The sequence below is a fragment of the Telmatherina bonti genome (assembly GCF_933228915.1).
Source record: "Telmatherina bonti genome assembly, chromosome: 2".
NCBI classification, from domain to species: Eukaryota; Metazoa; Chordata; class Actinopteri; order Atheriniformes; family Telmatherinidae; genus Telmatherina; species Telmatherina bonti.
The window spans coordinates 14187276-14201907 of NC_136620.1; the positions used below are offsets into that span (position 1 = coordinate 14187276).

Sequence of the window (14632 nt, forward strand, 5' to 3'; positions counted from 1 at the left end):
CTCGCTCCATCCACCAACAGCAAGTTGCACCACTGACTGTCCAGGAGTTGGTGGATGCTTTAGTCCAGGTCTGGGAGGAGATCCCTCAGGAGAACATCCGCCACCTCATCAGGAGCATGCTAAGGTGTTGTAGGGAGGTCATACAGGCACACGGAGGCCACACACACTACTGAGCCTCATTTTGACTTGTTTAAAGGACATTACATCAAAGTTGGATCAGCCTGTAGTGCGTTTTTCCACTTTGAGTATAACTCCAAATCCAGACCTCCATGGGTTGATACATTTGATTTTCATTGATCATTTTTATGTGATTTTGTTGTTGGCACGTTCAACAATGGAAAGAACAAAATATTTAATAAAAATATTTCATTCATTCAGCTCTACGTGTTACTTTAGTGTTCCCTTTTTTTTTGGGGGGGGGGGGGGGCAGTGTGTATTTAAAATTATACTTGATCATGAACCACTGCAGGCAAATTCTCCAACATTTATTGTCAACATAATACAGAACTTTACAAGCCTCAGTTGAATTAGTTGATCACATCTAAAGGGGGTCTGCTCTCTCTGTCCCTCTGTCTTCAGGAGAAAGTCAAAAGAACACTGGTGAAGATTATGGTGTTGTCATGACAATCAGACCACACTGACACTAAGCTGAGATGCAGCTCTTACATTGCAATGAAAAAGAAATTTCATTTAATTTTCAATGTTTGTCATATAGAGAGGAAAAAAAGTTTGAAAACATCAAACGTTTTGCTCACACTCAGCTTGATGTCCTCATAATGATACATACTAATCACAGTTACTTTGACTGGATGGACATGGTCAAACATTCCTTTTGTAGCTACAAGGAATTATGGGATAGTTAGCACTTTTCAGTCATTAAAGACTGTCCAGTCTGTGCTGCTCTAAGGAGATCTTAAAGACAGTAGTCTTTTTCTCAATACTTGACAACTCTTATAATCTCTGCTGGTTGGATACATCCAGGTCAGTCTCTAAGTGAGGACGATTCCTTAACAAAATATCTTTCCCAAGTTTAAAAAAAAGCCGCTCATGTTAGATGAATGGTTGTATGTGTGTGTGAGGAAGTGTGTGTGTGTATTGGTGTCTGCATGTGGCACCAAAAAGTAAGGGCCCGATCATAGAAAGGTTTAATCCTTCATAGTGCATTCAGACCAAAGGTGTCTTGAAATAATGCAGACTTCATCTGTTGGGATGAGATGTCACTAAAACAAAGCAAAAAATCGGATTTCACCCATTTTTTAAAATCTTAGAATGTAATCCTGTTTTTGGTTTTAAAAAAAGAACAATTGAAAAAAAGGCTGTGGTAGTTGTAAGAGGTGGTGGAGAGGTGGTTGGTACAACTGAGTGGGATGAGATTTCTAACTGAGATTTCTACATATATATATATATATATATATATATATATATATATATATATATATATATATATATATACACTACTCACAAAAAGTTAGGGATATTTGGCTTTCAGGTGAAATTTATGGAAAATGCAATATGTTCATGCTACAGTGATATAATATCATAAAAGTAAGACATTTAAGTAGAAGGATGCACTACTGATTTCCTCATCTCAAAAAATTCATTCAACACAAAAGGTAACGACAATGGTAGTTACACCACAACAAAAAATTTGAACGTCTCAATATCTGGTCATGTGCCCTTGAGCATCAATTACAGCTTGACAACGACGTCTCATGCCGTTCACAAGGCAACTTATTGCCTGCTGAGGCATGACATCCCACTCTTCTTGAAGGGCAGCCCTCAGGTCATTGAGGTTCTGGGGTGCAGGGTTTCGAGCCTCTACACGACGGCTCAGCTGATCCCACAGGTTTTCAATGGGATTCAGGTCTGGAGAGAGTGCAGGCCATTCCATTTGAGGTACACCAGTCTCCAACAGCCGTTCCCTGATGATGCGGCCTCGATGAGCAGGAGCATTGTCGTCCATGAAGATGAAATTAGGCCTGTGCTGTTCATGTAGGGGCACAATCACTGGATTAATGATGTTATTCAGGTAGTATGGGCTTGTCACTGTACCATTCACAAAGTGTAGGGCAGTTCTGTACCAAGTGGACACCCCTGCCCACACTGTAACACCGCCACCACCAAAAGCTGGCCTGGTGACAACAGTGGCTGATGCATAGCGTTCTCCCTGACGTCTCCAACATCGTTGCCGGCCATCATTTCTGCTCAGTGTGAATCGACTTTCATCAGAGAACAGCACTGAGGCCCACTGGTTCCTCGTCCAGCGTAAATGCTCCCTGGCCCATGCAAGACGATGATGCCTGTGCCTGGTGGTGTGGTCAGGTACCCGTGCAGGTCGTCTAGCACGCAGACCACGCTGATGGAAACGGTTTCGAATGGTCTGACGTGACACTTGGGTGCCTCTCACCTCTCTTAAACGTGCCTGGAGTTGAGTGGCATTCATCATCCGGTTTCTCAGGGCAGTGTTCACAATGTAGCGGTCATCAGCACGGGATGTGGCCAAAGGACGTCCACTTCTAGGCCTTTCTGTGACTCTTCCAGTCTCTCCATATCTCTGTTGCAACCTGCTGATGACACTCTGTGACACTCCAAGCTCAGTGGCCACTTCTGTCTGAGAACGTCCTGTTTGAAGCATCGCAATGGCAAGGGACTGTTGTTCCATTGTTAGGTGTCGTCTTGGTCTCATGATGTCAAAATGTGAACAGCATGATGAGGACAACTGTTTAAACACCAGCTCTAATTGAACCAGGACATTTATTGGTCAATTCAAGGATCACACACCTGCTGTGATTTTTGCCGTTAAACTCCTTGTTAGAGAACAGCAACTTGTGCAAAATTTATTGAAACATTTAACAGTTGGACATGTGCATTTAAAAGCTTAGAGAAGATCACATTAAGTTCACCTGTACAGGTTTGAATGCATTTTAGGCTTGTTGTGAAATTTCACCCAAAAGCTGAATATCCCTAACTTTTTGTGAGTATATATATATATATATATATATATATATATATATATATATATATATATATATATATATATATATATATATATATATACACACACACACATGTATGTATGTATACATATATGGCTAAGAAACACCTTAGGAACCCTGGGGACAAAAATGTCTGAGTGGTAAATATTCAGTAAATGTAGAGTTTGTATTCATTCCTGTTGTATAAAAAAAAAAGGGCTGGCACAATAACATATCAATATTTGACCATTTCTTTAGTCTATTTATAAAAATGCTTATTTTTTCTGATATCAAATATCACTCAAATGTCACAATTCATAGGTGAATGTGTGTTGGATACCAGACACATAACACAATGAAATAATATACTCCAAATACTTTTCAAGAGGCAGAATACTGGATGTCAGTTTCCACAGAAGCAACCGCTTTATCTTTTACCACAATAAGTGTGAAGTAAACAAGACGAGTATGGTAACACACGATGTTTCTAATTAGCAGTGACCATATCATTTCATTCCCATGTTCTCTTGGAAAACGTCCGTAGAGTCACCTTTAACCCATAAAGACCCAACCCATGAACAAATAAAAACATAAGTCCAGTTTGTTTTGGGTTTCTTGTTTTTTGGTTTTTTTTTGTTGTTTTTCTTGTGTGTGTATTTTATGAGGTCTTTATTTTTCCCTTTAACTAAATGTAAAATACAAAGTATCAACATTTTTAGGGATATTTACCATTTATTACCATGTTATATGTCAAAGTTTTTATAGTGTAATCTTCTGCTTTCTGGTGTTCATTAAGAGACAGAAGACAAAAGCTAGATTGTGTTGCATGGATTTAGAGCAAAGTTTGCACCATAAAGTGATGCCAAATGTCTCAGAAACTGTGTGTATCATATATGTGACATCGGGTTCTTATGGGTTAAAATAACTCAGTCCTTCTCTGATGCCATCTGGTGGCTGTATCAAAGACAAACCTTTAAAGATAAGAATCATCAGCATGTGTTTTTCTCTTCGTATATTCTGACTTCAGTACATCTCTCTGCTATTAAGGACATGAATATTTAAAATTTATTAAATAAGTACTGTCATACACAGGTCCACGAAATCATGAAAATAACTCTTCACTGTTATTCAATCTTATGCAACTTTAAAATGAGGAAATATTGTTTGTCGGTTATTTTATAACCGTGGATTGCTCTACATTATGCCTTCCCTGTTAGAGTTCATAGAGTTCGTTGTTAAATTCAATAAATAGCCAAATACTGTAGGGGGAAAAATCAGCCAACTATGACTGAAACTGAGGCTTTTCTGAAACACAGAACTGATTATTTATACAAAGCAGGATATTTGTTATTAATATTAGATAAAGGCATTCATAAGCAGATTAAAAATATATCAAAAGAAAGCACTAACATTCATCCAACTAAAGCAGTTTTTGCTGGAAATCTGCAGATTTTTAGATGATGCTTTCAGGGACCTGGCTGTAAAGGTCCAGCTCTTCATATAGAATAAAATGCTTTAATCTGGGGGGGAAAATGGGTGAGTTCATGATTTCACAGTTGTTCAGTCTCTTCAGGGTCAAACGCTTCCTGATCTCCAGCCTACAGAGGTGCTTTAATGGACGAGGATTGCCTAGAAAGAAAGGACATTATTTAACTTTTTGACTTCTCAGCTGTTTCAGGAATTGGGAGATTAAATAAATGACACAGTGGGGTACTGAAAGAAAAAAGTGAAATACAATAGAAAAGAAGTTTCCAGGGAGAAGTTCAAACAGCCTAGAAAAATGGTAATTTCATGCTTTCACAGATATAATTTTTTTGTGAAACAGCACACAGGAAACTGATTGTGTTTTCAGTAAACTATGATGAAGACAACAAATTCTCCACAAGTTTCCTCTTGTATCTTATTGCATGTCTAAACTGAAAAAGAAGTTTCTGTTTCTTGATATTAGATGGAGGCTTTCTCATAATTCTAATTTTCACTGCCTTAAAATGTGGCTGCATGAACACAAAAGACAAAAGCTATAACAAGAGCTTTAGTGAATCTGTCACCCACACCGGAGGAGAAGCTGAATTTCTCTGTGTGATTCTACAGGAAGGTTTATCTGAGAGATTCATCCTCTCTGCAGCAGAAATCGAAACGCTGCAATGTGTGATTTTCTAGCTTTCCATCTATATACGTGTTTTGGATGCAGCATGTCCTCGTTAGAGTCATTTTTCTATGTTGTAGTTGTTTTCTTCCAAATTAAGTCAGATTAGAATCACTTTTCTGTCTCCTTTCCTCTGTCATATCAATATGGATAAATTATCATTTCATAGAGGAATATTTTGTGTTTCTTTCTGTTCATGCAGTAGATTTAAACCCTACTGATAGTCTCCAGATGCCAGAATGGTTTCAGTCCAGATATCGGTGAGATGTTCAGAGCCCTAACCCCAACCTAACCCTAAAGCAAGCAGGATTGTGAGATCCAGGACTAAGATCAGCAAGGCCAGAACCGAGTCCTGAGTTCAGACCTTAGTCTGGAGATCAGACTTTTGCCATGTAGACACATTTAAATGCAGGTCAAAAACATTTCTTCTCTCATGAGCCCATAAATGAAAGCTGCATGTGTCTTTCAGCTCATCTAGATCCTTGCCTTTTTATTATTTGTTTTGATTTCATTTAGTTCATTTATACAATTTAAAGATGATTCTTTGATTTTGCAGACCCTCATAACTATGACGTTCTCTTTTTATTTACTTTCATGTACTAACACATCTTTAACAGCTTGCTGTGTGTTTTGACTTTTGTTGTTGGGGTTTCTGATTTCTTGACTTTGCAGATTTATCCACATACTATCAAGATAAGTTAATTATTATTATTATTGTTATTTTTTATTGTTATTTTTATTATTATTATTATTATTATTATTATTATTAGGCCCGAGCACCTTGGCGGTGCGAAGGCCTATTGTAATTGCAGCGTTTATTATTAGGCCCGAGCACCTTGGCGGTGCGAAGGCCTATTGTAATTGCAGCGTTTATTAGGCCCGAGCACCTTGGCGGTGCGAAGGCCTATTGTAATTGCAGTGTTTATTATTATTATTATTATTATTATTATTTTTATTCGGACACTTCGCGTGCTTTTTTGGAGGCCTGAACGTGCTCGAAAACTCACCAAATTTTGCCTACCCCCCCAAGGGAATACGAAAAATTTGATATTTTGAGGTGCTCCAGAATGTTTGGGCGAAACTGAACGAGAGCGCCACCTATTTTAGGTGCCCCGCCACTGCATGTCATTAATCTTTATGAAAATTCATACACATGATCTACATGCTAGGGCGAACAAAAAATCCTCTCAATGTCATGGTGAAATGTCGACAGGAAGGCGGCCATTTTAGGTCAAAGTCAATATTTTGGCGTTTTAGCACCTCGCATTTTAACGAACTCGTCCTAGGGCTTTTATCCCACTGAGCCACAAATTGCTCAGGATGTTCAGGAGGCATGTGTGATTAAATGTTGTGTTATTTCTTCTAATAGGAGACTTAGTTTACGAGGGGCGGGGCCTCAAAGTTTGATGTCTCGCCATGAAAAATTAAACAGATATAACTCCCACATAAAGCAACATTTCTGCACCAAATTTGCTAGATATGATGGCAGTCCCCTCCTACAGAGTTCTATATGTCCATATTTTGATTATGAAATAGCCACGCCCCCTGGAGGTCAAAAGTGTTGTTTTTTGCTCACACACCCATAACTCTGGCTTGGTGGACACCACATGGCCCAAATTCACTCAGGCATCACAAAACATGTTGGTGAAGAGATCTGATAAAGGACGTTGCTCTACACCGCACGGCGTGCCCGTGACGCCATGGCGAAGTTCCACGCGGCGGCGTGACATCATAAATCACTATAAAATTGTCAATTTTGATCTGATCACCCTAAAACATATAGGGATTAATAAGGGATCAGTTCTGAACAGATTAATGTGACCATTGCTGGTCTAGACCTAAGCCCCGCCCACTTACAACAGGAAGTGGTTTTTTCCACATTTGAGGGTCATGCTTCTAAGGAAATGGTCCCAAACACTTGAGACTCCTCCAAAACATGTCAAACCCTTTCATGATGCCACAATAAAAACCTCAAGTTGCTACGCTAAACGGTACATGGCGAATGGCGGTCCAACGCCATGAAACAGGAAGTACCTGTGACCAAGCCATGGAACCTTGGACCGCCACCAAACTTGCCATGACTGATGACAGTAAGGCCCTGAACTAAGCCCCATTGAAACATTATGGAATAAATGGAGCATGTCTCCATAGCGCCCCCTACAAAATTTCAATCAATCAGCCCCGCCCACTACATGGACCGACATGGATGAAATTCAGCACAGTTGGAGAACCTTCCAGTACCTTCAAAAAAGTCTCTTGGACATATGGGCTAAATTCAACAGGAAGTCGGCCATTTTGAAAAAGGTGCCATTTTTGGGGTCATTTCTTTGCCATGCATTTTAAACAACTCCTCCTAGGGATATTGTCCAACTGACACCCAACTTGCACAGGATGCTCAGGAGGCATGTGTGACTTAAAGTTGTGTTATTTCTTCTAATAGAAGATTTAGTTTAGGAGGGGCGGGCCCTCAAAGTTTTATGTCTCATTAACAAAGACTTATTGCTAAAACTCCCACATAAAACAACATATCAGCACAGGAATCGACACATTTGATGCCAGTCCCATGATTAACAAAATCTACAATGCAATAATATGACTATGAATTAGCCCCACCCCTTGGCAACAACAAGTGTCTGACATCATGAACCAGGAAGTACCTGTAACAAAGCCATGAAATTGTTGATCTTCACCATACTTGCCATGAGTCATGACAGTTATGCCCTTAATAGAGTAAAATTACAATATAGTGGAAAAGATAGTAAATGGCTCCATAGCGCCCCCTCCAATATTTCAATCAATCAGCCCCGCCCACTACATTGATCGACATGGATCAAATTCAGCACACTTGTAGCCCCTTCCTGTACCTTCAAAAAAGTCTCTTGGACATATGGGCTAAATCAAACAGGAAGTCGGCCATGTTGAAAAAGGTGCCATTTTTGGGGTCATTTCTGTCATTTTCTTTGCCATGCATTTTGAGAAGGTCCTCCTAAGAGTTTTCTCTAACTGTAACCCAAATGAGTCAGGATGCTCAAGCTGCATATCTGATTAAAAGTTGTGTTATTTCTTTTAATAGGGGATATCGTTTAGGAGAGGCGGGGCAGCGAAGCAGATGTGATCCAATGAAAAGGAAAACTGACATAACTCCCACAAAAAACAACCAACCATATTTATAGACATGTATGTACAGATGAACATGCAGGTCCATCTGAAGGAATTATTAATTATGTGAATCAGTTTCATATGTGTTTTATTGTTTAGAAGCAGACTGATTGCTCTTTGATTTATAGACATTTGTTCGGATTCTTGGATAGAGTGGTATTGGATCAGCTCTGTTGATGGATTGATTAAAACATCCAGTGCGGCTAATACTTACAACAATAAGTTACTGAAAACTATATTTATGTAAATGATGTTAACAGTTTTTAACAAATGTCACAGGCATGTTAATAAGCATAATGAATTAAAACTAAACTTGAAGCATTTATGTATTATTCCTCCCTGTTGCTCTTTGTCTCTACTGTGGGGGATTACATGAAAAAGAAAAAATCTGAGGCTTTGGTTCTGAGAATGAGCAGCTAATTCTTGTTTTGAATAAAGTAAAAATAATATAACATCCATTTATGGAAAACTGGTGGGATTTTTTTTTCAATTTCATTAAACACTGTGGCATATTTGATCCACTTTTAGATTATTTTTTTCAATGTATTGAAGCCAGAGTATGTAAGATTTCAAAGCGATTCTTTCCAACACTAGGTGGCAAACGCCATGTAGTGAGCAAAACCACACAACTGCTACCTCTACAAACCACCACAGGGCGGAAGTAGTGAGCTAAACTTGCTCCTCACCCCTCCCATCCTCTAAATACAGCGGAACCGTCACCGTCCACAAGACTCAAAGTTTATTTCCATCCAGTATTTCAGCTCCACATGAACCGGTAAGTAACTGTTAACACAACAGGCTCTTCGTCATGCTGAAAATGATACTCTCTTATGGTGTTTTTTTTTGCAAAGTAGTACGTAAAAATGACAATATCGCGTATGGAATAAACGGTGGTACTAAGAAGAGGCTAAGCTACGTGCTAAGCTAGCTATAGTTGTTAGGCTAATTCTAACTTTATTAATATTTCTGCATATATTCAGCTGATGTTAGACTGAATCAGCCTAACACAGGCAGTCAGACACTGACATAATGCAGAATTTACATGTTTGAATGTTGTTACAGCGATGATCCGTGTACACACTTGTTTTCAGTGATGAATATGACATGTTAAGGTTGCCAGGAAGGCCGAGGCAGGGCTGGTGGACGGTACGAGGACAAGCGGGTCAGTCTGAGGAAGACGAGCTGCAGCTTCCAGAGATGTGACTGGCTAGCTGTAGTACAGGTAAAATGCAGTTTCATGTTCACTGTTTTGTCTCAAGATATTACTGATAAAAAAACATTTATTACAGGAATTCCACAGTATTCCAATAACCAACAATGGTAAACGAGGCTGAAGTTAGCTTCCGATTCGCAATATGTGTAAAGGGCAATTCCACTGAATTTTTCGGAAACACCACATTAGACCAGGTCCTGACAAAAAACTACAACACTTGGACTCTTAAAACCTGGGTTAAAATATTCCACATACTATGCAGATTCAATAAAACATAGTGTCTGATTTGTGAAATCTTTATTCTATTTGTGAAAATGCAAATAAGGGTCATTTCATGACTTTTTTGGCATCTGGACCACATTACATCAGTGTCCTGACAAAAAACTAAAACACTTAGACTCTTCAAATGTGGGCTAAAATATTCCACATACTATACCAGTTTTTTGTCAGTACCTGGTCTAATGTGGTGGTGTTTCCAAAAAATTCAGTGTAATTGCCCTTTACACATATTGCAGCCATAAGCTGCGGATCGGAAGCTAACTTCAGCCTCGTCAATGGTAACTGTTTTATGTATTATTTGTTGTTGTAACATAAATGTAATTTTATATTTGAGCTTGTTACCTACTGCTCTGTCTTCCATATGTTACTTGTTGCTTTGGCATCCAGACATTAGTTTTAGATATTACAGTAATATATTAACTTAGTCTCTGAACAAAGTTGGTAGACACAGACCTTCACTAAAAAATCTGATCTTTCACTTTTCACTTTGTTTTCCATCAGTTAGTAAAATGTGGCTCTATTTATCTAACCAATCTTTTGTATAATTTTGCAGAGACGTCTTGATGACATAAATGTGAAGGACCTAAGAAGACTCACATCCCAGCTCCTCAGAAGGAAACAAGGCTTGATTCCCAGTTGCTGTGTGGCTACTGAAGAGCAGTTTCCTGATCTGCACAGACACAACATTGGTTTTGTTTTTGGTGTTTGATTCTTTTTTTTTTTTTCTAGTAAACCACAATTTAATAGCATTTCTGTGGAATCTATTGTTTACATGTTCGTTGATTGTATTGTTTCTTACTTATAACTTTGTGTTACTAATTAAGTAATTTGAGCTACTTTGTACACTTTGAAGCGTTTTTAAAATAAAGAAATTTAAATGCTTTTCCCCATTTATTCAATACATTCAAGTCATCTAAATAACTGCAGTAGGATGTGATCATACAGGAACAAGATAAAAGTTTATTACAATTTATGACTGTAATAAATACAGATCTAACAGTGTATAAACACACCACAAATCCCACAGAGAAAAGTCTATGATCCACAAACAGAAGACACAACTATATACAACATGAACAAATTCCTGTTCATGTTTTATGTGTTGCACCCTCGCTGCTGACTTCATACACATTTGTAAACTTTTTTGTTCATTACACTTATGGAAATAATTATAAGATGCAGTAAGGGGGTTGAGGGGGTTGATCTTTGCTTTTTGAAAACCTTGACAGTAACCTTTAGCTTTTAGTGGAGCAGATCAGTCTAGGATGGAAATTGGCTCCAAATCTGAGAGCATATACCCAGTGGGGAAATTTAGATTACTTCCTCTGGGTTGGGATCAGGTCCTGTTTCAAGTGTGGGACTTGTGACACTGAGTCTTCATAATAGAGGAGGAACAGAGCAGAAGGTTGACAGGTGAACTAATGCAGCATTTGTTGTGATGTGGATTTTGCATTTGCTTTGCACTGGGTGTTGATCGTCATTGTAGGTCAGACAACATCCTGACACAGAGAGAAGATTGGTGTTGAATTCTGGACCTGATGAAGGACACAGTAAAGTAGTTTGTTGGACACAACATTCAATTCAATTCAACTTTATTTATATAGCGTCAAATCACGGCAATGCCATCTCAAGACGCTTTACAGACAGAGAAGAAAACATAATGAAAGCCAATTCATAACAGCCTATATAAGGAAACCAACAGATTGAGTTGAGTCCAACTCAATCTCCAATCCTGAGCAAGCACACTGGCAACAGTGGGAAAGAAAAAACTCCCTTTTAACAGGAAGGAAACCTCCGGCAGAACCCGGCTCAGGACAGGCAGCCATCTGCCTCTGCTGTGTGGGGGGAAGAGGACAGAAAGACAACAGACAACAGGAACTGCTACTCCCGGCCAGGGAGACCTGCTGAGACAGGAGACATACATGTTAATGCTATAAAGAGAAAAATGTCACTCCACAAAGAAGACATTTGCACCAAAACTGACATATATAATACCAGTTCCATGCTGAACATATGTGCATGTCCAGAATCATATTATGAATAAACTCTGCCCCTTGGTGACAAAAAGTTAGCAGTTGGTTATCCTCCTCAGTAAATAATCCCAAACATTTTAAACTACTCCAGAGCATGTAAAACCATTTTATGTATTTACAATAAAAATCTGACATTACAAGGGTAAATGTTACAATGGTGAATGGCATTCTGACACCATGAAACAGGAAGTACTAGTAACTAACAAAGTAACACCCATGTGTACTATAACTGGCATGAACCAATACACCCATATCTCTAACTAAGTTTGAGATATGCTGCTTCTACCTCATACTGTGTACTCCTTATATACACACATGATCAATTAATGTGCCTCTCAGTGGTGGGTTCTGACTGTACTTGTAAATGTCCTGTAGTGGTCAGTAAGTTTGAGATATGGAAGACATTACTGAAGCCAACATTGCATGTATTTTAAATTTATACTCTGCCTACACCTGTTTGTATCCTTTGTAGAAATACTTATTATAATATTACCATTTTATGACTACTGAAAGAGTTTAATACTTTACACCCCTATTTTACTTTATTCAAAAGTATTTATTTTTATGTCAATGTCAAGTGAAGCAGGGCACCGCAGGGAATTGAACCCCATCCCATTGCTGAGAGTACCATACCAGTGCCTTTTGCTTTTTTGTATGACATGACAAGGTAAAGCAAAACCTGCATCAAGAACAGCATATTTATCACCCAATGTCATTAATTTACAATTAATGATATGTTTTCTGGTACATAATTCCCAGCCATGTGTTGTATCATAATTTCCAATTTATCATACAATGCTGTCTTAATGCAGGAAACGAAACCTTAACTTACTTCTCAAATGAACACTTAAAACGGAAGAAATGATTTCTTTCAATTTATAGAAATGTATCTAGAAATGCAGAAATATTTTCTATACAATTGTAAACTGTTCCCCAAATCATATAGAATTTGTTTTATTACAGTGTCAAAAACTTGTTCACAAATCTGTTCCCCATTTGCTCTTTTACTGATGTATGCAAGAGAATATTTCATCTTTCATTAAACAGCCACAGAACACTTCCCAACTAACTACTTAAAAGTGCATATTACTGCCTCATGATCACTGAAATAAGTTTGTAGCACAGTTGCTGCCACCTCATACTGTGTAGTCTTTACATAGACATGATCAATTAATGTGCCTTTCTCAGTGGTGGGTTCTGACACTACTTGTAAATATCCTCTAGTAGTCACAAATTGTGAAATTGTTGATGATTTTAAAATATCATCATTGAAATCTCCCATCACTACAATGGTTTTATCTAGTGGATGGAGCCAATCAAGAATCTCACCTAGATGTTTTTTAAACAAGGAAAGAGGATAAGAAGGTGGTCGGTAAACAATGATCACTATGATGTTATAACTAACAAATTCATATGCTAAACATTCAATGTTGACATCTGGTACACTCAAAAGGTTACATATCGTACCATTAGCACAATAAATGCCAACACCGCCATGCTGCTGCTGTTGTAATGCCTTCAGTATTGGATGACTGCCAGTGTATGATGAACTTCTTGGAGAGTTGTGGAAACTGAAACCAGCAATCTTCACTGCTTCTAATGGGACAGCTGCAGGTAGCCATGTTTCTGTCACAGCAATACAGTTAAGCTGTAATTGTTGTGTACATGAAGCCAAATCTGACACATGATGAACCAAGGATTGCACATTCATTAGAAATAGACTGAAGGTTTGTTGATGAATTTGGTATCTTGGTATGGTTTCTACCACAAAGGGTGGCATATTCTTAATAGCATCTTTGACATCTTCCCTACAATATATTTTTGTCTCATCAAAATCTTGAATGACTAACCCAGGCAAAGTTCTGACACGACTTAATGCAACATATGCTTGACCAGCTGCAAATATCTTTTTCAAAGAAACCACAGAGCGATCAACACTAATACCTTGTACTTTATGAACGGTACAGGCCCAGGCTAATTTCAGTGGAAATTGTCTGCGCAATCCACCCTTACATGTTGCCCTCTCTTCTTCTGGCTCAATAGCAGTGGAACCTGCTAAATCTAATGAAGACATTTGCTGTCTTCTCCTCCTTTGTGCACCTACACGACTGTCATCAAATTTGATGTATATTTTCTGAGGAAACTTGTTATTTATGGAAATGACTATGTCTGTAACAATGCCACAAACACCATTAACTAAGCCATCTTCAATGTCCACGTTTTTGCACAACATTACACATGCATTTTTACCTAAACACAACGTGTCTGATAAGCATGTGTTTGTTGCTTTGGTATGATGACCATCTAACAATCTCAGCTTGCCGGATTTCCTATCATTAACATAATCCTGTGCCTTAATTTCTACATAGTCGGGACAAATTCTGATCAACTCTTTTAAATTGTGCTCATTTACTTGTCGATTTGTTGCAAATATATGCAAGGCTGAGCTGACCTCACCAGTATCACAGTTTTTTAATATTTCCACATCACTGTCCAACATGGATGTCCCCTTTGAATGAGTTCTAACCCGATTCAACAACTCAGCAAACGTATTATCTTTCTGTCGAACTATTTTTGTTAATTCTGCTACCTTGAATAAAGGAGACCACAAAGTATTTTGTGCTCCGTCAACATATAGAGGTTTACCTTTTACTGGAGGCAACTGGAAAAAATCTCCGACTGCAATCACACTAACATTTCCAAATGGTGCAAAATTACCAGTTTGTTTTATTTGTCTCAACCTACCATGAATGTATGAGAATAGATTTTGATCTACCATGGAAATCTCGTCTATTATCAAAAGCTGTAAATCACTATATTTTGTACG

The 14632-nt window shown here is 38.3% G+C and overlaps 1 protein-coding gene across 1 annotated transcript in view; it reads right to left on the minus strand.

The window, feature by feature from the left end:
- Positions 1 to 4428: 4428 nt before the first annotated feature.
- The window catches only part of LOC306768075 (ankyrin repeat and SOCS box protein 15-like), a gene marked incomplete at both ends in the record, with an annotated part of 31536 nt that continues 21332 nt past the window's right edge, over positions 4429 to 14632 (minus strand). The window contains one exon of the mRNA XM_079256292.1: positions 4429 to 4604. Within this exon, the coding sequence (XP_079112418.1) occupies positions 4429 to 4604 (176 nt within the window). The remainder of the gene's footprint in view (positions 4605 to 14632) is intronic.